We start from the raw sequence: 27,838 nt of genomic DNA, 5'->3' as shown, positions 1-27,838 counted from the left end.
GAGTTTGGAGTTCCACAAGGATCGGTTGGCGGCCCACTCCTCTTCTCACTCTATCTTCAGCCCATTAGTCAGATCATTCGGAAGCACAATGTTCATTATCACTGCTATGCAGATGATATTCAATTGTTTGTTTCCTGCCCGCCATCTGAAACTGTAGCAGCAACAGTGTTAAAACAACTTGAAATCTGTGTTGATGAAATCAAAGGCTGGATGAGCAAAAATCAGCTAAAGTTGAACGACAATAAAACAGAGTTATTGGTACTTGGGTCAAGACAAATGCTGACAAAGGCTAACATGAAGAAATGTCAATTGAGAATTGGTAACAGTGTTATTAACTCTTCTGAAAAGGCACGCAATCTTGGTGTTGTTTTTGATAGTACCATGTCCTTCAAATATCATGTTGCGCATGTATCACAATCTGTAAGATTCCAGTTGCGTAATCTTGGTTTTATTCGGAAATATCTCACTAAAACAGCAGCGGAACAGCTTGTACATGCTCTTATTTCCTCTCGTATAGATTATTGTAACTCTTTGTTTTTCGGCATGTCACAACAACAAATCAACGCTCTACAACGTCTTCAAAACTCTGCCGCAAGATTACTGACCTATAGTAGGAAAACTGCTCACATTACGCCAGTGTTACGTTCTCTCCATTGGCTTCCTGTTGAAAAGCGAATTATTTTCAAAATTGCTCTTCTTGTGTATCATGTGGTTCACTCAACTGCACACGAGTATCTCGAGAATTCTTTATATTGTTATAACCCTCCTCGCAGACTTCGATCATCTACTTCCTTTTTATTTCAGATACCTAAGGTTAAGCATTCATGGGGAACTCGTTCTTTCTCCCACATTGGACCAAAAGTTTGGAAAGATATCCCTGTCACTGTTCGCCAGTCATCCTCTGTGGAATCATTTAAAACATCCCTAAAAACATATCTGTTTAATATGTTGTAGGAAACAAAACAAAAAAGTGAAGATGTCACATAATTCATTTTTTTTTCTTCTTCGTCTTCTTCTTCTTCTTCTTCTCTCTTTTCTTTCTTCTTTCTTCTCCTAACCTTAAGACTAAAAGCGCCATGAGCATCTTTTGATGGACTGTTGCGCTATTAAAGTATACATTATTACTATTATTATTATTACTAACAGGCAATAGTTTTTGCCTCGGCAGCCCACTAATGACCGGTACTAATGACAGCTGAGGTATACACATATGACAGTAGCTTGCCGCGATCACACTCCAATTCATAGTGTACTTAAGGCCCTGTCACACCTTTCCGGTTAAGCTACGCGGGCTTGTTGCGTGTAGGGATTTTCCAGCACGCAGGAAAACTTTCTGCGGGTGAACAAGGATGTTGGCGAGTTTCGTATTTGCGTCTTACCTGCTAGTCGCGTTCTACTTACCTGCAACTTACGTGTATTCCGTGTGACCTGCATGAGAGCTTCGAAACCGATCCGTTTTCAGTTACGAGCGACATACGGGGGCTGCGAAGTACCTGCGTTACAGCTGCGAAGTGCCCTCGTATGAGTTGCCTGCGAGGTGCTGCCGCTAAGGGCTTCCTCCTGGCGTTCTACGTGTACCTCTGTGGACAAACCCCCGCGACTTTACCCGGAAAGAGTTTTGAGCATGCTCAAGGCCCTGTCACGCCGTGTCTGGGAAAACCTTGCGGGTTGACTTGCGGGGAAAAAATTTTGCTACCCGGACCCTCCAGCAGTTGGTCTAAGTTCTACCTGCGAATGTTTTTAATCAATGTTTTGAACTCAATGTTAATGAACCATTAATTCAATAAATGTTTTGGGTGCTGTTCGTTATTCCGAAGGTTCGTTATTCTGAAGCTTCGTTAATGCGAAAATGAAATAGGGTTCGCTATTCCGAAGGCTCGTTTATCCTAAAATGAAATAGGGTCCGTAACGAACCTTCGGTATAACGAGCTTTGTTTCATTTTCGGATTAACGAACCTTCGGAATAACAAACCTTATTTTATTTTTGGATTAATGAACCTTCGGAATAACAAACCTTTACATTTTCGAATTAACGAACCTTCAGAATAACGAATCTTTAGAATAACGAACCTTCGGAATAACGAACCTTCGGACTAAAGAACCTTCGGAATAACGAACCTTCGGAATAAGGAACTGTAACCAATATTTTAATTACTCAATCTGAAAGTTTGGAAAGTGTTTAGAGTGTCTTTTTTTTATAGTTTTCACAGTTTTATTTTTGCTTCCATTTCAATAGTGATTATCTTTTTATTTTTAGATAGTAATTTTCTTCGTTATATCATCTATTTACTAACAGATATTGATGAGTGTAACAGCAATCCTTGTCAGAATGGAGGAACGTGCCAGGACTCAGTCAACATGTACTCATGCCTTTGTTTGGCGGGTTATAACGGGTTGAACTGCGAGACGGGTGAGTTGGTTTCGAAAGGAATTGTGATCTATCAATAAACTTGTAAAAAAAAAGGAAAAGAAAAAGTTCAATCGTTCAATCGATTAAAAAATCTTTTAAATCAATACCAGAGTATCCGATTTACAATTCAAATTCAAATTCAAATTCAAACTTTATTTTCGCGTTTTTCCCAATACCTCTGTCACGTGTCTGTAATTCAAAGTTACACTGCCATAAGATATTTGCGATCACCTGCCTCTGGATCTCTTGTCCTTAAATCACTAAATCATGGGTAGGGCGACCATGTACGTATGCCAGCCCCCATAACTCTGGATAGCCTTCCTGACGGCATTAAATCCTTTGACTCCAAATAAATAGATAAATCAAAACTAGTCCATTTTTGTCTAGACTCTGCCATGTAATTATGCGCCTTGAACACCCTATAGAATGGATTTGGCACAATACGTTATTATAGTCAAGGCGCTAATTCCTGTAAGAGGCTTAATTAAGGAGTTCGTTCAACCCACCCCGCAGAAAAGGTTTGACCAGACAAGGTGGTAGATGGGACCTCTATGAACATCCCCAGGTAGTATGTGGTTCCAAATTGTGGTGTCAGTAGAATTTTACTGGCCACTTTTCATCATGATTTGTTGGAACAAACGTAAAAGAGTCTGCGCACGCCAAGACTATTACACGCACCACTAGCACTGCTACAGGCGCATGTGCCAGTGCTGCGTGTAGTAGTCTTAGCGCGCATATACTTTTTCTTCGATAAACAAGGGTTTTGCCAGCAAACTAACTTTTCACGCCAAGCTGGGTTCGGTGTAGTGTAGTTTCTAGCCGTTTCTATTTCGTCTTTATTTCAAGAGTTCAAGCAAGCCGAGTGAGAGCGCATACCCGGTGATTGTGACGACCGAATCGCAATCACTGGGTGTGTGCTCCACTCCACTTAGCGCAATATATACAGCGGGCTTCTGCATAATACACTGCAACTCAAAGAAATAAAGACGAAAAAACGGCTAGAAATTAAGACTAGGGTCGGTAAACGCTTGTCGCTATTTGGGGCACTGAAAACGACAAACTCACACAGTTTTTGCATTTATTTCATGAAGAATTCATCAAAACTGCATAAAACTACATGTATATGTTGCTAGAGATGTCATCCATACAGTGGGATTCATTGTAAGTTACAATATTGTGCATGGTTACCATGGTAACCGAATGCCTAAAGGTGACTGGTAACCCCCAAAATGCCTCCTGCTGCTGCAAACATTGTTGTTGTTTTTTAAATCTTATAGATGCAATAAAAAAAAAACATTTTTTATTGACTTTCGTTAAAAAAGTTTTCCCTGTTGCCATGGCAACCAGTATTATCCAATCAGAATTTAGTTGTCAATAACTCGAAAACTAAAGCCCATAATTTCAAAAAGCTCAATAAGCATGTCCTTCCTTCTGCATAAAGTGCACGACATCAGATATATGTGCAGAATATTTTGAAGCATTCTCAAGTTACAGCAAAATTTGCAAGCAAAGGCATAATAAACGGCCATTGAAAGAAAGATATCATTTTCGAATAGTAAAATACATGAAAAAGTTGCATCCGTCGTACTTTCAACACAAATTTGACTTCAAAGCATAGGCAAATGTATATAGTTTTTAATAATGTATGGACACAAATTTCCCTTAAAAATAAGATGAATACAGAAAGCAACGCCAATATTCTATAGTAGCTCTTTCGAGTATTTACAAAGCGATGGTTATTCAAAACAATCCTGGAAAAGAGCAGAGGAAAGCAATTGATTGTTTATGTTCTTAAAGGAAGTTTATTCAAGAATACCGATAAATTCCTTTCTAAAGAAGGAATATACACGTGCGCTGGATTATCCATCAAAGAATTAAGTGTACTTTTGTGTTCGTTAACTATTGTAATACATATATATATATATATATATATATATATATATATAGAATAAAATGAAATATCATGATATGTAAATTTTATTCAAAACGTGCAGTAATGAATTAATGCTGAGGAGAGAATGAGGGAAAAATATTGGGCGTCTTTTCCCTTTTTATCCAGACTAATTTTACAGTGTAGAACTCATCTACAATGAGTGATGTGAACGAAATGCAAAAGAAACAAACCTGTCTAAATTCCAGATATTTTTGGGAGTTACCAATCACCTGTAGGCATCCGGTTACCATGGTAACCATGCACAATATTATACCTTACAATGTATCCCATTGTATTGCTGACATCTCTAGCAACATGCACATATATAGTTTTAAGGCGTTTCGATGAATCCTTCGTGAAATAAATGCAAAAACTGTGATAATTTTGTCATTTTCAGTGCCCCAATAGCGACAAGCGTTACCTACCCTAGTCTTAATTTCTAGCTGTTTTTATTTCGCCTTTATTTCTCTGAGTTACAGCTATTGTGCAGAAGCCCGCTGTATTGCGCTAAGCCGAGTGATGGTGCATGCTCAATGATTGCCACAAAAAACGGTTCGGGCGTCACAATCGCTGGGTATGCACTCTCACTTCGCTTGCTTCAACTCGGAGAAATAAAGACGAAATAAAAACGTCTGGAAACTACACTACACCGACTCCAGCTTAGCGTGAAAAGTTAGTTTGCAGGCAAAAACCGATGTTTGTCGCGGAAAAAGTCTTTGTACGCTAAGACTACAACACGCCCCACTGGCATTGGCGCCCGTAGCAGTGCTAGTGGTACGTGTAGTAGTCTTAGTGTGCGCAGACGCTTCCTCGAAGAATATGGTCATGTCGCAACTAAAATGGCCTGTAAAATTTCATTGATACCACAATTTGATATCACATACTACCCAGGGGTGTTCAAGAGGGTCCAACCGACCACCCCATGCAGTCAAACCTTTTCTGCGGGGTGGGTTGAACGAAGTCATTTTTTCTGGGTCGCTGCGCCTGGACTATTAACATTATAAACATTATCATGCGTAAAATATATACATAAGATATGCATACGGATCCATGATGTACACATGTATGAATACATTTATTGAAACCGTGTGCTTGCGAACCACATAATAATTGATGTAAGCGAACTTGATAAATGACGGGGTTTAAGCATTTTTTCCCCGGGCTTTGCAAAATCAGTGTGAACAGGGCAGGGCACCGACAAGTGGTCAGCGAAGTCCGTCTTCCGGCATTGACTGACTTCCACGGGCTAAAAATGAAAACATGATTATTTCTTAGGGGAGCTCATTTCCTACATCACTTTTCTTTCTCTGATTAACTGGCGTATGCATACAACAATGTCACCATTATATTGATTATATCTATGTCTAGATATTTAAGGGAAGAAAAGGACCAAGATGTGCAGAATAGGGAATTAAGTGCACTAGGAGCAATTAAAGAGTGTTTTTATGTGCAGTCGCTCCTTCTTACATCCTGAGTGTTATTTCATTTCTAGTGGGTTTTTTTTTTCTAATTCATAGCATGTCATTATTCCTATACCTAAAAGATATCGACGAGTGTGACAGCAATCCGTGTCAGAACGGAGGAACGTGCCAGGACGCAGTCAACATGTACTCATGCCTTTGTTCACCGGGTTATAACGGGTTGAACTGCCAGACAGGTAAGTTGCAATCGGGAAAGTAATGGAATGTAATTTGATACTGAAGGTAATGTTGAATGCACAAATTAATGTATTTATTTAGACACTCGATGAAAAATTATTTACATATCCCGCATTTGACAAAACTTAAACCTAACGATTCCCTTACATCCAGATCCTGTTTGTCAGAATTATTGTTTCTAGTTTGCATTCAATCTGTTTCAAGTCATTATACATTTACAGACATAAGTTTGTATTTTAAATGAGTATATGACTGTAAAAATACTATTTATACGGTGTACCTGAACAATCTCAGAATTTACGAGGTAAGATTCTATATGTGATACATTTCACTATTTCGTATTAAACATGTGTTTCCTTGTATCTTCTGTCCTATTCCATTCTTTTTCTTCCTATAGTTAAATGCGTTTTACATTATTATTCCCTTACATTAAGACATCGACGAGTGTGCCAGCAATCCGTGTCAGAATGGAGGAACGTGTCAGGACTCAGTCAACATGTACTCATGCCTTTGTTCACCGGGTTATAACGGGTTGAACTGCCAGACAGGTAAGTTGGTTTGGAAAGGGATTGTAATTTATTCATGAACTTGTAAAGAAAGAAGAAGTAACGCGCCTTTTATTTATCTATTAAATCCTGCATCAAATGTTTAATCTTGCACAAAATATAAGCTTACATGTGTAGTGTTTGTATAAGGATACATGAACAATGATATGTATGAATGCACTTTTTTTTGTGATTCGGTCTATGATACAAGCCTTTATAATTGTATTCAATCCCTAAGATTTCAGATTTTACCGATTAAAATACTACATTATCTTCTTATCCGAATTTGATATGTTCAGTTCAGTTCTATTCAGGTTGATTTCATTTCCGCAGTTTTCTACTGAAATCATACATGAAAATAACAACACCTCTATCTGACAACACAATATATAAACAAATACACTCATGGTCTAATAATCACGATCATCTTTAAAGTTTCGACAACGCGTAACGCTATGAGATAAAAGGAAGAAACGATAGACCTGTTTCAAGGTAAAGAGGAGAAAATGCAGGAGCCCTCCACCTTAGTGCTTGATAGTGATGGCAGTCTGAAAGGCAAAGAAGAAACACGTACATATACAAAATTGGCAATTTGCCATTAAACTGCCAAGTGCTATTGTTTGTGGCGTCCACAGGGGGAAGTGAGTGGGGAACGGAAGAAAAAAGCAGCATATATAGCGTATTGAATTAAGTCCATCAGGCACATCCTGTTTGTATTTATTAATTTCTAACATCTATTTCACTTCATAACATTTCATTATTCCTTGACGTTACAGATATCGATGAGTGTAATAGCAATCCGTGTCAGAACGGAGGAACGTGCCAGGACAATATAGATACCCGGTGAAAAATATTTACATTTCCTGCATGTGGCTCAAAGCAGTAATATATTCCTTTACATCCTGTTTCTTATTTCGTATCTAGTTTTCTAGTTTTATTTCATGTCATCATACCTTTACAGATATTGATGAGTGTGACAGCAATCCGTGTCAGAACGGAGGAACGTGCCAGGACGCAGTCAACATGTTCTCATGCCTTTGTTCACCGGGTTATAACGGGTCGAACTGCCAGACAGGTAAGTTGCGATTGGGGAGGTATACAGTTCTAGTGAAATATAATGTGTTAAGAAATATATTGAGTTTTCTCCATTTGTTTGCCCTTTGTACAAAACTAATACCTGATACATTTACTCACTCTGCTTGATAATCTCCTGCTTTACCACAAAACTAACTTCTATTTAACGGTTTTTATCCAATATTTGTCACAGAATATACATACACAATGTACAACCCCATGTATATGCAAATGGATAAACGATTTATGGTTGTTTGAATATTTTGTATTTTGCTCAAGAATAAGATATACACAGTGCATATCCACTATCAAACGATGTAAAATTAACATGAAACTAAAATATTATTCAAATTCATGTAGAAAACTCTTCATTTGGTATTCGTCATAATCTAGTCTGTTGTAGTGATCTTTGATTTCCTTTTTTGTTATTTGATTTCTAGTAGGCGGCCTTCTTATTTCAGTCCTGAATGTTCATAATCCTTTACAGATATTGATGAGTGCTATAGCAGTGTCTGTTGTCGCGATCCTTCATACCAATTTTTGATATATGATTTCAGTAGAAGTCCTCCTTATTTCAATCCGAAATGTGTCATAATAACTTCCTTTACAGATATCGATGAGTGTGACAGCAGTCCGTGTCAGAACGGAGGAACGTGTCAGGACGCAGTCAACATGTACTCATGCCTTTGTTCACCGGGTTATAAAGGGTCGAACTGCCAGACGGGTGAGTTGGAAATTGGATAGTAGAGAAATCATAAAATTGCAAGGATTTTTTTTACAAGAAAGCTAACCTTCGTTTGTAAGCTTTTGTATACATTATATTGTATTTATGGTATATAAACGTGTACAGAAATATTATCATCTATTTTCATATATATATATATATATATATATATGTGTGTGTGTGTGTGTGTGTGTGTGTATAACAGCCAAGGATTTCTGCTCTGAGTCGAAGAAGATATTGGTTTACAGCAGTAGTAATAAAAGAAGCTCCGTGAAGTCGTTGTTTTAACGATTTTCTCCTCAGTTATTTGTCAAATCAATGGCATATCTTATTTTGCCATTGGTTTGACAAACCCATATGGGCTAAAATTCGTTAAAACAACGCTTTCACGGAGATTCATATGAAGAGTTTGTTCGCAAAAACCGATAAGTCCATATTTGATAAATGGAGATATTTGCGATTAAAGATCAAGAAAAATAAAGAGAATAATAAGAAAATTTTTGCTTCTTTTGACCATAACTTCAAAAATGTACCTTTATATGTAGTGACCAATATATCATTTAAATGATATTATTTTGTACTTTATGACAGAGACTATACTTCAAAATCGTCAAAAATGGACTTATCGGTTTTTGCGAACAAACTCTTCATATATATATATATATATATATATATATCATACTAACCTTTGTTCAATATCTGTTTTAGCGTGTATCTAGCACAAAACATAAAAACGTCGTGTAACAGACGGATACATGATGCATAATTACATAGTAAGACATATTGAAAATTAGTGTTCAAAAACCATAGAATAAATGAAATTCTTTCTGTAAGAACCTCAAAGTTTACGGAATAAACATGCTACATTTTCTGCTTATCACAATTCACCGCTTTCTCTTACATCGCTTTTGTTATTTCGTTTCTAGTTTGCATCCAATGTATTTCATGTCCTTATACCTTTGCAGATATTGATGAGTGTAACAGCACTCCGTGTCAAGTAAATTTTCAACTGTTTGTTCATCATGATCACATAACGCCTTAAAAATTCTGAAACTACTGCTCTAAACTCATTGTTTACTTTGTAAAACTTTATTTGTGGCTATTGGAGCTAAAAGTTTTAAAGAATATAGGACACTTTCGGGACAAGTTATCCGTATCGGAGGGATTGCATACGTCTCGGACGTTCGCTGGAATTGTCACGGACGTTCGTGTCAAAACATGTACTCATGCCTTTGTGTACCGGGTTATAATGGGTTACAATGCCAGACGGGTAAGCTGGGAATAGTCCAGTTAGTAGCGAATTGTGATCTTATAACGAACTTCAAGACAACAATCTACATTCAATTGATATATATATATATATATATATATATATATATATATATTGTTATGTATATATATATTCTCTGTAAATTCTGAATCTTGCTCAAATATTGTACATACATCATGTGTGCAGATGCTTGATATATGATTATGATATACACATGTATAGGTAAGAATATTGTATATCCAATATACATTGAAAATACAGAAATTGGAGCTACCTTACAACTTCATTAGTTCCAGATTGAGAATGTTCTTGGCATTGTTTGGGATTCACTGATAAACCATTAAATCGATAAACGTTGTATCTTTAGATATCTGAAAGTTCATAAAGTTTATAGACTTTCCTTGTTAGATATCACATTTCTGTCCATGTTTTCGTCCTTTTGTGACGTGATTCTTATTTCATTTTTTAATTAATTCACTTTGCTTTATCATTTACTTTTCTATCCATACAGATATCGATGAGTGTGACAGCAGTCCGTGTCAGAACGGAGGAACGTGTCAGGACGCAGTCAACATGTACACATGCTTTTGTTCTCCCGGTTATAACGGGTCAAACTGCCAGAAAGGTAAAGTTGGAATTGCGAAAGCAGTGAGATGTAATGTGGCAGTAGATATGATAAAAACACATACTTTCTGTCGATGACTTTTTTATTAATCCTGCAGCCTTGCATAATATATTCATACAGGATTTATTTACATGGATTCACGATGTGATATTATTTAGATATGAGTGAATGTACGTGTATATTATTCAAAAGTTTTCAAAAACTTTAATTCAGTGAACTTTCAACCGACAAAATATTAGGATTTACGGAGTAAAAATTCGACATTTTCCACTTATAATTTTGCATGTTGTTGCACATTTCATTATTAGTTTTTTTTTTCTTCAAATTTTCACAAGTCTATTTATGTCTCTATTCCCTTACTCTACAGACATCGATGAGTGTGACAGCAATCCGTGTCAGAACGGAGGAACGTGTCAGGACGCAGTCAACATGTACTCCTGCCTGTGTTCTCCGGGTTATAACGGGTTAAACTGCGAAACTGGTTAGTTAAAATTGGGAAAGGAGCGAATTGTCATCTAGAAATGAACATGTAAAGACGGAAAAAATAATTGACAGTCGTTCCATTATCCTTTTGAATCCTGTATCTTGCGTTAGATATTCATACATAGTGTTTACATGAGTATACATACACGAGCAACTATGTAGGCCTAGATACGTGCTTATGCATATTTTAAAATCTAATTATTTTCTAAATTTTTAAAATGACATTCATTCGGTAAGAATTTCAGATTTCATGGACTGCAAATTGGATTATCATTTGCTTCTTATCACAATGAGACCTGTTGTCGCATTTTTCTTCATCCTGTTTGTCATTTCACTTTTAGTTTTTGTTTCATTCCATAGTATGTCCTTATTCCATTACTTCACAGATATTGATGAGTGTAACAGCAGTCCGTGTCAGAACGGAGGAACGTGCCAAGACGCAGTCAACATGTACTCATGCCTTTGCTTGGCAGGTTTTAATGGGTTGAACTGCGAGACGGGTGAGTTGAAATTGGTTTTATAGAAGAAATATTGAAATCTATTAACTAGATTGTAAAAAAGAAGCTACTTTTTATTCATTTTTGATCCTGTATCTAACAATGTCTAGCACAAAATTTTAGCTTGCATAAAAATGTAGTGTTCATGTTTAGATACCCGAACACTGTGTAAGGGGAAGCGATGAAAGGTTTAAAAGATGCAACACATAGTGCAGAGTAGTGAATTAAGTGCATTAGGTGCACTGAGGTGTCCTTTTTTTTCTGTTGTCGCGCTCCTTCCCACCCTGTTTGTAATTTCATACTATCAACTGTAATCTACAGCATTTCATTATTCCTTATTTTCAAGATATTGATGAGTGTGACAGCAATCCGTGTCTTAACGGAGGAACGTGCCAGGACGCAGTCAACATGTTCTCATGCCTTTGTTCACCGGGTTATAACGGATCGAACTGCCAGACGGGTAAGAAACTACAGCCGTAGTGAATCTAATGAAGTAAGAGACATGAAAAAAAAATGTTCTCTTCACTTTGTGTTAATTTTGTACAAATTTGTAACTGATATCCTAACCCATATATGTTCAAAGTTTAAAGTTTAAATTCAATTTCATTTCCATCAAATAAACAGAGAAAAATGATATGCAATGTATAGCAAAATACATTTGTAATAATTCCAAAAACGTATAATTATTAACAAAATACATGATGATGAGTTACAAAATAAAGGACACACAATATAATTTTTTGTAATAATTATATGCATATGCAAAGTACAAATAAGATAAGGACGTGAATGGAAATGGAGAGTCCCACTAACATGCAAAAATGTGCGATATTGGACCCCAAGAAAATAAAAAGGACAAATAAGGAATTAATGAAACTAAAAACAAATATAATACAATATATTCACCCATCGGCTCGATAATCTCCTGCTTTTAATACCTCAAAACTATTTCTTTTTAAATGTTTTTTATTCAGTATTTGTCACAAAATATATACACAATGTACAACTAATGTATGCATATGTAGACACGATTTAGAGTTATTTGAATATCTTGTATTTGGCACCAGATACGTATACATAATGTATATATACAAATAAACGGTGTAAGATTAAAATCAAACTAGATATTAATTGCGTGTCAATAAATTTCATACAAATGAAATATCAGAACTAACGGAGTAAAAACTCTTCATTTCCTACTCGTCATAATTTTAGTCGGTTGTCGCAATCCTTGATACCTTATTTTTGACGTTCGATTTCTATCAAAGGGCCCTCTTATTTCAATCCAGGATCTGTCATAATTTCCTTCCTTTACAGATATCGATGAGTGTGACAGCAATCCGTGTAAGAACGGGGGAACGTGTCAGGACGCAGTCAACATGTACTCATGCCTTTGTTCACCGGGTTATAACGGGTTGAACTGCCGGACGGGTAAGGCGGAATTGAAAAAAGTGACAAGTAATGTGGGAACAAACATGATTAAAACCTTATCTTTGTTGTTAAGTGCTTTGCTATCCTTCATCTGGCATAAATTATTACACATACATAATATGTATGTGGATACCCGATAAAGATTGTTTTAATCCTGCATCTGACACAAATTATACCTTAGTAATACATTCCCTTACATCCTGTTTGTTATTTGTTGTCTATGTACTATAATTGCTGTTAGTATTTAATTTATTCCATGTTATTATACCTTTACAGATATTGATGAGTGTGCCAGCAATCCGTGTCAAAACGGAGGAACGTGCCATGAGGCAGTCAACATGTTCTCGTGTCTTTGCTCACCGGGTTATAACGGATTAAACTGCCAGACGGGTGAGTTTGATTCGGAAGCGGGAAACAGCAATTTCTTAAAGAACTTGAACAACAAGTACCATCTTTCAAATGAATTTGAATCACGTGTCGTGCCCAATATGTGCATATCATAACACACATATTATGTATAGTATACCCATGTCTGATATATATTTTGTATATTATTATACTCACGTATTACACATACATGATGAGAGGAAGAAAGGGAGAGGTAGTAGGAAAGCTCCATTTGAGAATATTACGTTTATTACGTATATTGATTTGAATTTAGTGGTAATAACCCATCAAGCCAATGACATTAAGACCTTTGTAATCTGAAAGTTTAAAGAGTACGCAACATTTCATTAATCAATCATATTTCTTTTTTGCTTATTGCAACTCTGTATGTTGATTGCGTTTGTTTGGATTGTGCTTTTTACTCCACTGTTTTCAATAAACTTCACCTGCATGATGTCATACTGTTTCATTGACAGATATCGACGAGTGTAACAGCAATCCATGTCAGAACGGAGGAACTTGTCAGGATGCAGTCAACATGTACTCATGCCTTTGTTTGGCAGGTTTTAATGGGTTAAACTGCGAGACGGGTGAGTTGAAATTGGTTTAGAAGGGAGTTGTAATCTATTAATGCTAAAAGAAAACAAAAGTAACCTTCGTTTGATTAATTACTAATCCTGTATCTTGCACAAAATATAAGCCTACAAATGTAGTGTGTGCATGGAGATACACGAACAATGTGTACGAATTTGTATTTTCAAATTCAGTCTTCATTAACCTTGAGCATACAATTATACTTTATACTAATTTTTGGCAATGTATTTCATGTCGAAACCCTTATAGATATCGACGAGTGTGCCAGCAATCCGTGTCAGAATGGAGGAACGTGTCAGGACGCAGTCAACATGTACTCATGCCTCTGTTCACCGGGTTATAACGGGTCAACCTGCCAGTCGGGTGTGTTGAGCGTGTACATGAAATTGTACATTTTTTGAAGTTTAATATGACGATGCTATTTTACCTGAAATGACGCGAAGGAGAGATGTATAATGTTTGAAGTTGTAAACTTTTTTATTTTTGATGAAAATTCAAACCAATGGGATTTATACAGTTAAATTACGAAGTCTACAAAATAAACTCGTCTCTTTTCTACCTAACACAACCACGCGCGTTTTTGCGTCTCTTTTTTTTCCTGCCATGTTTTCTGGTCTTTATTTCAATCTATTTAATTTCTTTATTCATTTACTTTACAGATATCGATGAGTGTAACAGTAATCCATGTCAGAACGGAGGAACGTGTCAGGACTCAGTCAACATGTACTCATACCGGGGTTTAACGGGTCAAACTGCCAGACGGGCGAGTTGGGGTTCGAAATTTGTTATTGTTAGATTGCAATTTCATTGCACGGCACTATAATTGAATATTATCCTTGCCCTAAATCGAGAGGCTACGTCTTCGTAGAAGTGAAAATAAGAGACAAAGGTAACGGCATGAGTCATTACCTTAATCATTTATGTCTGTGACGTTATCTTTGCTCCTCTTTCATTTCTTTGTTCGCTTCTGTTTTTACAAATCGCGAGAGAGAAGGCGACGAAATAGAGTGTGAAGTTGCTGATGACATTCTGTTCAAATGACGAATTCAGACAGCGTGACGCCAAGGTCCATGGTTGCAATCTGCTCAAGTGTGTTTGATAGGACAAAAACATCCCCTAGTATTATTCCATAAGGCATTAGACACTTATTCATTGTCTGCAGGGTATGCATTTAATAAGGACTTTTTAAATTTGCGTTTAAAGAAATACAGTGACCAATGGTGACGAGCAGCTGGTTATTTCGGGTGGGAGGTCGTTCTAGTATCTGTGGCCTGTAAACATGTTTTTTGTTTTCTTTTGATTTTTAAACGAAAATTGTGCGAGTACGTGGAAGGTGAAACGCGTCAGAAAAAAGAACCCACCGGATTTGATTGATTTTTGTTGACGCCCGGTCCTAGTTTAACATGTAAGTTTATTGCGTTTCGGATTTTGTCATTAAACTTTTTCGTAAAAGTGAAGGTCATGTTGCAAGGCAGGTGTGACATTATATCCACGTTTGAAGAAAATGCAATTTTGAATAAGGAAAAAAGGAAACAACCTTTCTTTTTTGACATATTCCAATGTAATTACTGCAACATTTAACATTCATGTCAACAGTGAAACACACAGGAAGAGAATGTAAAAAAACCCCGCTTTGTTCCTCGTCAGGTTTGATCCGCAGTCACTCTTGTTTGTAATCACAAATGTAACTAAAGGTAATTATGCATTAATGTATTAATATTTTAATTCGTTGACAGAAATCCCCAAACAAATCGCCAATCGAGAACCTTAGTCGTCAAAAGGGCCAAAAAGAAAGAAAGAAAAGAAAACAAAAACAAACCATACAAACAAAAACACGAACGAATGATAATGAGTTCATATCCTGTTTTACTTGCTTTCTGGTGTTCTGTCACTGTCTTATGTTTTCATAAATTCGCCGGGGTAAGGAATCTCTGATTGCCATTAAGACGCAGTCCACTTATATCCACTCGTTCATACTCAGTTGGTAAATAGATCCTTGGTTAAAAACAACACAAAACACGAAACAAAACAATGCAACGTAGAAATATGAGAGCGCATGACCATTGCATGTCGATTATAATTCTGAGAATTGTTCAAAATTGAACAAGGAGACGATCGCATTTAACTGCGTCACGCCATATCACTCAACTCAATGCCAGCGTCATCTTGCTTGATTACCCCGACAGTTCTTCCGAGAATGTTCATCACCGACAGAAGCAATGGCCGAATCCTGGAGGCCGCTCTTGAAAGTCTCGAGTTTACCGTGTTTATCACCCTGGATGAAAATCCGTATGACGTAGCGTATGACGCTGGGAATGGGAAGCTTTATTGGTCGAGCAGCGTCGGCGTTTGGCGCTGCGGTCTTCTCAACAAGGCTCCGGAGCAAGTTACCAATGTTAACAGTAAGCAGAGTGTACGACGCACTTGCAGCTGAAATGACTCAACGTACACACACACACACACACACACACACATACACAACAGAAAAAAAAAAGACATGCACACTTATGCATACACACTAATAAAGGTTAAGTTCTTCTCGTCAATAACTGACATGTTTCAGATAATTCTTATAAAATCAAAATAGTCAAAAGATGATGAGCATGTATACGAGAAGAAAGTCTAGAAGTGATGAAGTACGTTAACTGAGAAATGACATGACCACTAGAATAAATAATTATATAACGTTTCTGCTTATAAAGAAATAGTGATTATACTGAGATTCTACATAACGTACATAATAATGCAGTGCCTTAATGGTAGTATACAGGACTGCTCTTCCCACATTCATTTTAACTTTATGAACAGTTAGGTACTGAGATGATTAGTAGACGGGGCTGTTTGGGCACCGGTTTTTTGTTGTTTTTTTTTTACGTCACGTTGCAATAGAGATAGGACATTACTCAATTTACCAATTATTGTGAGACGCTGTGAGTTATTACATTGTTTTTATATTCATTTTTGTCAAACAGACTACTCACCTGTAAACATTATTGAATAAACACATATACCTGACAACGTATAGTCGACTTACCGTTCATATCTACTATAGTACTTCCTTATATTTCAGTTATTGCAGTACAGATTTCTGATGCGTGTAAACTTTGAGTCCTGCTATTTTCTACTTGGAGCAATTCCAAACAAATACTGATTTTCGTAAAGCTCCTTTGTTCCACTTTCTGTCTTATGTTCTTTTATGATTTACCAACTCCATGACATATTATTTCGCCCCCATGCTTTTGTTTTGTCTGCTAGGGGTTACTTCCTTGAATGTTATCGTCGGGCACGATGACATTATTATACATAAACCTGTTTCTTATATCATCGCAGTGTTACTTTCAAGTGCGGGGAAGGGGACAACAAAAAAATCAAAATTAATGAAAACTGTTATGGAAGTCATAACAACGGTTACCAAGAATTCTTGAGAATGTGATCGAAGTGATTTATCCTTGTATCTTGATCAATTTATTTATCTCAATATAGATCCTAAATCAATCGCTGTTACGCAGTCACCCGGAACTCTTTACGTACTGTACTGGGGCAAGCTCACTCAGATGTCAATAGATCCAGATGGACAGGAAACGACTGTATTGAATCTGCCCTACGGAAAAGGGTTTTCATTGGTACTTTACAACGGGTAACAATCAATTCCATCAACTTTGACGTTCAACATCTTTGTTTGTTATTTTATTCTAAGTAATTGTTTCGCTGACCACCTGGTGTCGGACAAGATATAGCAACGGTAATAAAAGACCATGGTCAAAAGCACAGAAACGCTTTTCTGGCATCTAGATTTGCTCATTCTGTGTATAGTAATGTATAATCATGTAAGATATACACTGTAATTTATATACTCACTTGTACGGAGAAGAAGTCTCATCGCTAATAGTGAACTTTACGATATTAATGCCGGTACATGTTTTATGCTTTTGCTTTCAAAATTAATCGTTTCTTGTTCTTGCTCCAACCAACTTCAACTAAGCTTTCTACTCCGCAATAGAGGCTGGTCGTAGAAACACAGAAAAATAAACAAACATTAGGGGCCTGTTGCATAAAAGTTACTATTGTGGTAAATTTGCCATCCAATGGTAACTACCATGTTAACAATACTCAACAGCCAATCGAAATCATGAATTCCCTGGAAGTTACCATAAGATGGCAAAGTTACCATAATAGTTACTTTTATGAAACGGGCCCCGGAACTTTATCTATGAAGCACTGATACGAAACCAAGCAGGAGTATTGTGCTCTATAAAACCATCTTTTATCCCTGTCATGATTATTTCCCTATTCAGCAGTGATATCACCCCATTCGGTGCTGTGTGCGTGATACCTCTTAAACAGTTAAATATTATGACAGAACTGTGTGTTGTTTGTTTGTTGTCGTTTTTCTTTGCGTTCTAGTTTTGTATACTGGACCAGACAAAACGTCGAAGGTATAAAGTGCAATAACCTTCAAGACGGAACTGAATGTACTCCTCTGAGCACACCTGGTAACGGTCTCATCACCGGCTTGGCATTCGACACAAACAGTGAGTAAGATGTATATAGGATTTATGTTTCAGAATAACATGCCTCAGAGTAAGATAAATTGATATATACAAAAAACAAGAACACGTTTGTAAACAACAAAAACTAAAAAAAAAAACACAATGTACGTAAGGGTCCTATTGAAGCCAGTAGTGTTTTACTCCTTAATCCTGCAATGCATATTACATTTTTACTTTAATTATCACTTCCACGTAGGTACTTGCAAACGTTGTAGTTATGTTTTGTTTGGCTAAAGAGATAATCATGACAATGATAATAATAATCATCATCATCATCATCATCAACAACAAAATTATGACAGAAAGACATTTTGAATTGCGTAAAAAAACATTAAAAAGATAATCCGTGTAGAGATTTTAATATTGGTTCTTTGTGTCCATGCACAAAAACAAAGTTGTTGTTGTCGTTGTTTAAGCATAGCTCATGTATATAAGTCTAATAGTAGTGTGGTCTCAGGGTGTCTTGTCGGACTAAGATAGCCACAGAAATGAAAAAAACAGGGTAAGCTAACAACGGAGATTTTTAAAGTAAGCGACAATTGATCAAAACTTTGATTCCAGTCTAAAGTGACTTGTACAACATTTCTCAGCCTGTCTCAGTGGCAATGACTATTGACTTCACGTAAGTTGTCGCATCGCCGACAAAGGACTGGTCCTTGCATACGTATAAGTTCACTGTAACTTGAACTTGGACTTGGACGTAGACTTACACAGAGTATATTAGTTAACATTTCGTAATGAGCATCACCTATGAACATGCATTGAATATTCAAGAATGGTTAGCGTATTCATTCCTTCAATATAATAATCTTGATCAAAATTCTCTACAAACGCCTGTGTGCCTTTTTTTTTCTCTCTCTCTGTCTATCTCCCTGTATGTCTGTCTGTCTGTCTTTCTCAAATCTATGTTCTGCTTTACAGCTGGTCGACTGCTCTACTGTGCCCAGAATGACGACGACTTAGTCTACTACACAGAAATCCCTCCAGTGAACTCAGCTAGAGGTCAGATACCCATAATTTATACACAAAATGCAACCGCAGGCGCACGCGCGAGGGACGTGACCATTGTCAACGATGTAGTGTACTTGTTGCGGAAGGACGGTGTGGTGGTTACCAGGGACTACGCTTCGAACAGTCCGACGTCCGTGCTGCATCCAGTCTTATACGATGAAACTGGTGATATACCTCTTGATTTGCGGAGAATGGTCATTGTCTAAGACAACTTCACATCTAATCCCGCATTCCCATTATATGACAGTCGTTCAAATGTTTTGATAAGTAACAGATAAATACTTCAAATAATACAAATCAACATAATTCAGGTTTACATTATACTGTATTTCTATCGGACTGAAAGGTAACACTTTATGTAACACAAAGTATACATTTGACACATTATCTTGTTATAACAAATTGAATGAAATAATTGTACGAATAGATATAAAGGACAGAAACAATTCATGCCTTGCATTGACAGAAAAAAAAAGACGATGAAGAAAAGTGATCCACTGAAAAATGGAGTTTGTAAGACGTGATTTGCTCACTCAACAAAACATGCAAATAACATATCCAAAACGTATCTTTGTAAATCTGAAGCATTTGTTCATTAAAGATAAAGTTTTGGTACCTCAAAAGTTTCCCTGAATTTCCTTGTCTTAGTTTGTGTTTCAGGTTAAAGTACCTTTCATATAACTAACACTGTGAGACTTACTCGCCCCAAAGTGCTCTCATTTCTTAGTAATCATGCAATTAACTGCGACCAGCAGCCCAATACGCATAGCGTAATGGGGCTTCGCATTGTAGCATTCAGGATCATGACAGATTTAGTATCGCGGGTAAATATCAACTTAAAATCCAAAAATTTCTTCAATTTAAAGACTTACCAATTAAGTTGAAGTATTGAAAACAGGCTTCGGGCAACGTTTGGTTTTGCCAATAGTCCCTTTCTGTTCGAATTGATGACTGAATGTGACTCGGTCGAGAGGACCTTGGGAGAGCTACATACACAGGATACTACGGCCAGCGCATGGGCACACATCACATGCGAACACATTTCAAATCCATGAACGGATAAGATGTTTGTGTGCGCATGCGCTGGCCGTCAAATGGAAGATCAATATTACTTCACATACGCTGTTCATTTGAACTATGTGTGCCACGATAACATGGTGACAAAATAGTAGGCCTACTTAATTATATACAAACACAGTTGATCACACACACACACACACACACACACACACACAGTCATGAAAATATGTAATGGACGTGATATTGTGGCAAGAACGAAGAATACATGAGGTGGCAACACAACAAAGAAATATGAGAAAGAACAGAAGAGAACGAAAAAACGAATGCCTTACATCGCACCAATACGTCGTTAAGGCATGTGGCGTACTTGTTATTAGATGTAACCATTAGATTGTCTAGTGTTATATGTAGAAAGCGATTTCAGTAACCTATGTCATTTTTTTTTAAATATTTTTTCTAATCGATCCCAAATTGTGGGTCCTGTAACAAGAATGGAATTTAGGTATGAACAGTTCTTATTTAATAAGGGGAGATGAGATTCATTATGATCTTCGCGTTGGATATTTGAAATCGTGATTGTTGTTGTTGTTGGTTTTTTTTTTACCATTGATTGCAGTTATAGTCAAACATGAAGTAGCCAAGTTGAAATGATTGTGGTTTTTTTTTCTGGCAGATTGCATGCTTAAAAATAATTCTGAGGCTATTATGTGTGAACATGTATGAAGTGTTTTCGTAACTCCTTTAACAAAGGTAAGTAGAATTTCTCTAAATCCAAATTGGACTTTGAAAATGTATTGCTCATATTAGGAAAAAATACTTCACTGTTTGAATGTGAATGATTCTTTTCGAAAATTTAGAAATTTGATGAAGACATTGGTCTGTAATAATTGACACCTGGTCCACTATTCTCCCCTTTTGAATGAGAACGACGTTTCTCTTTTTCATATTGTTCGGTGTAAGGTCAGCTGTAAGGAATGAATTTATCATATGTTTACTATTGGATGTACCTTTTTTTTTTAATCACGTTTGTAGTACTTAATAGTCAATTCCATTAGATTTTAACTTTCAAATAATTGAAGGGATCGTATAGTTTTGGTTGAGACTTAACTTCAGGTTTTTATCATGTTTTGGTGAGATAGTGAGAAACCTCTTATGAAATATGAAAGAGCATGTAATTCGAAGAGGGATTCAATGTTTAGTTGATGAAAATTGGTTTTGAAATGGCCGAGATATCCAAAACAGAGCAATCCTAATAAAGTGTGGGACCCACATTTTATTACGATTGTTTTGTTTAACTTTGTTTTTGGATGTTTCAGCTTTTCCAATCCCGATTTTTATCAAATAAACTTTGAATTTCTCTTAAAATGGTATGCTCTGCACTATTTCATAAGTGTTTTCTTGGTATCTCGCAAAAAAGTTAAAGTCCAATTTTCATCTCCACCAATACTGTACCATCCCTTTAAAACAAATTTTCATTGAATGTGGGTCTTGAAAAAAGAAATGACGCCGAGTATATCTAAGAAAAGTAGCTTAAGAGATTTCTTGATTGACGGATATATTATAGTGAGAATTTTCGTTTCGAATATAATCTTTAATCATTATAATTATAAAATCACAACTTTTAACAAGGCTAACGGGTGCGTACTGGAGGTATTATCCCATAATAGTTAGGCGTATTCAAAGTATATTTCCGATTGTTTTTAGTGCCGTGTTTCTTGTAATATTTTCGATAGATACGCAATAGTTTAATTAGCATCTTCTTACAGGACACGTTCCTTTGCCTTATTTTTTTTTGTGGGGTTCCATTTAGATATTAAGTGAATTATTTCAACCGTCTATCGATGGGGTTATCCACAGAAGTTTTAGAATTCATTCGTTTTATTTGCTGCGTGGTGGTATATGATCATCATTTTCCGAGCATCAGATTTAACAAAATTTAGTCATACGACAATTAAACGTCGGTGGTGTTATAAAGATATAACCGATCGATTTCTTTTAAATTACTTTGCGAATTTTATGAAAACTTTGTGTTGGTATCTTTTGTCAATTGAGATATTTATTTTGCTTTGTTATCAAGTTGATTGCAACATGTGCAAATATATGACAATGATCAGAAATTTTAGTAAAAGGAATATTCCAGACTCAGGAAGAGGAAAAATAATGAAAAACAGAAGTATATCAATAAAAGTAGAGGATTGTGGAACAAAACGAAAATGCTTGAATAAGCGGTAAAATAGAAGCAAGCTGTAGCCTTTGGCTTAGTTTTTTTTATGAATTCCTTGAAATAACATTAAATGAGATCAGTATTGAAATCACTCATTACATCTTTGTCTATGGGGTTCGGCGCTAAACTTTGTACAGACGTTTGAAATGCAAATTATTTTACATGGTAGTAGTCTGTAATCAACGTCTTTCAATTCACCCCCCCCCCCCCCCCTTTGGATTTGTCTATGACAAATAGAAGAAGATAGATCATATTGCATCGGGCATGACGTTCATCTCTTCTTGGATAAGTATTCAAGCTTTTACGAGATAAACGCAAGTGACAGCACCACCCACACTCTTCTTTCTCCTTCTGTAAACTGTCTCAAACACGGCTAAAGAAAATGAATTACTAATACATGTATCAAAATAACATACTGTTTCTATTAGCCCTATGGCGAAGCAAAAAAGGAAAAAGAAAGAAGGTATTGTATCAGGATTTTCAATAGGAGCAAACGCCCCATGAAATTATTTCTATTATGGTACGTGTGTATTATACAACATTATTTCTTCAACAGTGTACATAGTGATGTTTTTATTCTTCAACGGTCAAATGGACGCATTATGGGCTCTGCACACCAGATCTCTTTACGAATCAAGATTATATTCAAATTCTTGTTAGCACGTTTTACTCGATGTAATATTATCATTCACGAAATTATCCTAAGCTATCACAATAAATAAAGTTGAGCATGTTGAGAAAATGTGCACATTTCACCAAAAAAAAAATGGAAATTTCTAAATCTATCTTTGCATCTCTTATATTTCGTGCAACTACTCTGACATCGCGTGTTGTAGAATTCTTAATCCGCATTTATAGCCATATTGAACTTAATTCCAACTTTTTAGGAAAATAAATACTGCTGAGTTGTTCTCAAACGTCTCTTTTGTCTTTTATCATTATTGTTACATCTATTGATTCCACGTAATTATCTATTTTTGGTGTACTCCCTACAGCAATGAAGATCTTACTCCTTAAAGGGATGGTATAGTATTGGTGGAGATGAGGATTGGGCTTTTAACGTTTTGCAAAATACGAAGAAACCACTTATTGAGTAGCACAAAGCATCCCATCCTAAGAGGAATTCAAAGTTTATTTGATGAAGAACGGTCGTTGAATGGCTGAGACATCCAAAAGCAAAGTTAAGCAAAGCGATCGTAATAAAAGGCAGGTCACACCTTTTATTAGAATCGCTCTGTTTTGGATATTTCAGCTATTTAAAATGATAAATAAGTAATATACCTAGACTGCATATCCTCTACAGTGACCTCAATTACAGCAACGTCAATGACATACAGTATTAGCTTATCATTAGCGCACAAAAGAAGAAGTTATGCTAAATATTCAATCTTACTATTAAAGTGCTTTTTAAATTCTAGGGCATTGATTGAGGGGAGCCCAAATTAGGATAGCGAAAATGTATTCTTCGCTGATCCGTCATTCTAGATAGTCGTTCTCTTGAGCATCAAACATATAGAATACCGAAATTTGCCCAACATTTAGGTTACAGTTCACCTTCCGCAAAAATTGGCCGCGAGTGAATTGCGAGTGTAAACATTGCAAAAATTATATTGAGATCATTACGTTCCTATTAATATTATTATTGTATATATATCCTATGTTATGGTATTTTCTCCATCGAAGTCTCTATGGGGTAATATGTCGCCGACCATAACAAATCGCTAACTTGTTTGTACGAGTGCATTTTTGTACAAAATTTTGTATTGTCACGTCGTACACTGTCGTACCAGCATAAATGATGTTGAATATTGCTTTTGCAAAATCATAAAAGATCAGGTACCGAAATATTTTTTTTTTAGCAACCATCTGATTAGAAAGTAAGCGCTGAGACGTTACAGCGGACTCCCAACTGCCACATTCTTATTCTCATTGCTTCCATGAAAAATTCACTTACAATTAATCTATGTAACTATTAATTATTACATGGTACACAAAAATATTATCAAGACTTGATGTGGGCCTACTCATACATGATCCCTTTTCCCTAAGAGGTCATTTTTATTGAAACGTTCCATCTAATATACATTTCCACCTTGTTCACTATACTCAGAGAGAATTTGGAGTGTCCGAAAAGATCATACAAGTAACATCATTTACTGCATAGGAAACATCTGACAAAACATATATTCATCGTTGTTCTCTTTACGTTGTTTACCTTACTGTCAATATGTTATCTACAACAGGTAAATGAGAAAAGTTAACAAACAAGTGCCTATTTCATTCATAATATTAGTCAAGTACGCAGTTTAAGACCATTCACAATTCCAGTCTATCACATATTCCTTCTGTCTATTAAAATCATCTGACATCCGAGCACAAAAAGTAGGCATGTTCATTGGTAGTAATTAACAGCAAACTCGAGTAGACATCAGTTATCACTGATATTATTACAGTATGCTGCCAGCACAGCAACATTTAGACAAGTATATGCAAAACCGTCAATTTTTTACTACATGAATATGATTTCCCAAGCTGTGGTAGGGCTGTTACATGTCATAATAAACATGATGAATGTCGTGTTGCATGTCATCGATAGACTCATAATGTGCCGAGCCACGCACTGAAGCATCTTCGCTCTGGTTAGACTTCATTCTTTCGGGATGGATAGATGGATTGCGTGATGTCTCCCCAAAGGGTAACGTCGGCTTCACGTTCTCGTCTAACTGCACTGGTAGAGATACACCCAGATGGGCTAGAGCTTTTAGCAGGTCCGCGGTGGATATTCCAGGCAGCGCCGATGTCATGGACATGTAACCAGTGGAATCCTGTTGGGAACTGGTCGTGGGCTGGTTTAGGGTGGATGATGTCGAGAAGTCTTTGAAAGTGATCTGTAATTGAGAAAGGTAGTTTATGTAAGCCCTATGTTTGTATCTCAACTGTAAGTACTTTTTGTTGAGTTACGTCTTATCACAGTGTTATAAGCCACATTAACTAGTTTCGCAAGTGTCAACATTACCTTGTATATACTGTCATTTAAATGACCCATGCATCATCAAATTGTTAGCATCGATTTTTCTAAAATATTTTCATGTTCATTTCCCCATCATTGACAGATTCCTGTTTCAATAGGCCGACTATATACTAGACCTATAAGCGAAAGCAAATTTCAATCTTTATATGTAACTTCTCATGTCTAGGCCTACTTTTTAGAAATGATTGCAGTATTAACAATCAGTTCGGGTAAAATGCGGTGAATAAACAACTAGTTCAATGTAATGTCTACCTCCCATTATACAGCTTTCTGTTCTTCTTGTTTCTGTCTGGATGTTATACCTTCATCTGACAATGGACTACAGGAAGAAATGTATGTTGATAAAGTTATCAGCCATCATTCTCATTGCTACATTAAAGGCAGTGCAATACAGATTTTGTATACCTCATCTGAAGCCGAATCAGCAAAATACGGGTCTTCCCTGTGTTTATCACATTTTATAGATGTCGTGGACTCTGACAGAGATGTCATCTCAAGACGAGTAGGAGACTGGACCAGGCTCGGATGAGTGTCATGTAATTCTTGTTCTTCAGATTGCGCATTTGACAAAATGTCTTCTGATTTTGAAGGATTGTGCGGGAAGCATATCCGATCTGGTGACTGTCCCGTAGTGGCATCAGTCCTTTGATTACAGCTTCGAGTTTGAACTGGGAAATGGAAACATTCATAAGTAACGGATTTATCGCAATTTCCAGATAGATTATTTCTTTAACGTATATCCAATCGTAACTTTAGAATTTATTTTGGCTTAGAACGATAATGACATTTTACTCATGCTTTCTTTTGGAAAAGAAATATGCATATAATAGTGTAGTAAAGAGTAAAAGGAAAATCTAACTAATAGATTGTTTTACATAAACCACACACACATCGAACCTATTGATAATGGGGCATCTAAGAAATCTCTTTCAAGTTACAGCTCTTACAACTAACACTGCCTGAATAAATGCAGTGAAATGGCTCTCGAGAATCTGAGCAGGTAATAGTAACTGTGGTTGGTAGAATAACCAGCATCAACCTTGCATAGTTTAATCCCATATACTGTTATTTAAAGGAAAATGGAATGTCACATACATGACATGAGACCAAAGTACTGAACGAAAAAAAATCCCGAGACATAACTCGCAGGGGCTTTTAAAGCTGAGATTTTAAGCTTTAGTCTGAACCTCTTTAGTCTTAACTTGTTGAAACCTACATTGTAGCCTATAAAAATTGAAAGCTGGCTAACCTCTGAGCTTGAAGACAACCATCGCACAGCATAATATGATTACCATGAAGAAACCTGTCACAAGAGGGATGACTTTGTTGAGGTAGAATGAGGTATTTTCAGCGGGAGGATGTGTGCACATAACTATTTCACGCCAAGAGGATGATGCCACATGATAAAAGGAAAAAAACAGAGAACAGAGAGGAAACATCAAGCAGTGCAACTGCAATATTAACCTAAGTATGTAAGACCTCATCATGTAAAGAATAAATGGTGATTTATACACAGGTAATGTGTGGGTTCATTGAACACATTCTAACCTTGTACATTCCTTTTCAAAATTTGTGAGATAAAATTTTCTCAAGTATTTGAATTCTTTGAAAGTATGGACACAGTCAAGAAATACAAAACCCCCAAAACACTAACAACACACATAATTGATCAATCAAAGAGATATCAGAGAGAAATCAAAAAGATTATTAACACCTCCGGTCGTAAAATTTCTGTGCACCCACATGTTACCAGCTTCGTCCACTCTTACATCCATACTCGTATATGCCAAGTTTTATTTGGATACTTCAAATGGTTCGAAGTTACATCGTCGACAAAATCAATTGCGGAAGGAAGTGTGGACGGAAAGATAGACGGACGGACGGTCGAACAGGCAACCCCAAAACAGAATGCCAAATATACTAACAACACTCAACGTTTAATCACAGGAGTAAAATTTTTGCCTTACACTGTACGTTCTTCCAAGCTTTTTATAAAGGGCTAATACAGACAACGCGCGTATGAAAATATCACAAATTTCATGGACATAGGCCCAGGCACGTAATATTGAGCTTAATATGCTCGTTGCGGTCCATCTCTTTTTTATCCTCACACTATCTTCTTCGTCATCTCTTTTTTTTTTCTTTTGGTCGTTGGTACGTCATACACAGGATAATATGATTGTGTGTGTGTGAGCTAAAGGCCGATCATCAAATCAGCAAACAAAATTTTGTGTGTATTTCAAGCCTATCAGGGCAATTACCCTATAAATACTGGTTAGAGCATTTCAAAGCGAGAGTAAAGATTGGGTTCGCATTAATTTTAGGGTTCGGATTTTGGGTTTGGGTTACGATTATGAATAGGTTCAGGATT

General features: G+C 36.4%; 1 protein-coding gene across 1 annotated transcript; it reads left to right on the top strand.

The window, feature by feature from the left end:
• The first annotated feature begins 2,358 nt into the window (after nucleotides 1–2,358).
• LOC139710664 (uncharacterized) lies at nucleotides 2,359–19,398 on the top strand. The gene is made up of 15 exons (XM_071622586.1): nucleotides 2,359–2,410; nucleotides 5,887–6,000; nucleotides 6,436–6,549; nucleotides 7,508–7,621; nucleotides 8,231–8,344; nucleotides 10,126–10,239; nucleotides 10,607–10,720; nucleotides 11,109–11,222; nucleotides 11,566–11,679; nucleotides 12,537–12,650; nucleotides 12,927–13,040; nucleotides 13,514–13,627; nucleotides 13,881–13,994; nucleotides 15,818–16,033; nucleotides 19,103–19,398. The coding sequence occupies exons 1-15, from the start codon at nucleotides 2,359–2,361 to the stop codon at nucleotides 19,396–19,398; spliced, it is 1,932 nt and encodes a 643-aa protein (XP_071478687.1).
• The last annotated feature ends 8,440 nt before the right edge of the window (nucleotides 19,399–27,838 follow it).

Source organism: Diadema antillarum, unplaced genomic scaffold (genome assembly GCF_040938485.1).
Source record: "Diadema antillarum isolate AM-2024a unplaced genomic scaffold, OU_Dant_1.0 seq00001552_RagTag, whole genome shotgun sequence".
NCBI classification, from domain to species: Eukaryota; Metazoa; Echinodermata; class Echinoidea; order Diadematoida; family Diadematidae; genus Diadema; species Diadema antillarum.
Note: the sequence above shows the minus strand (reverse complement) of the source record. Positions and strands in the feature narration are given on the sequence as shown.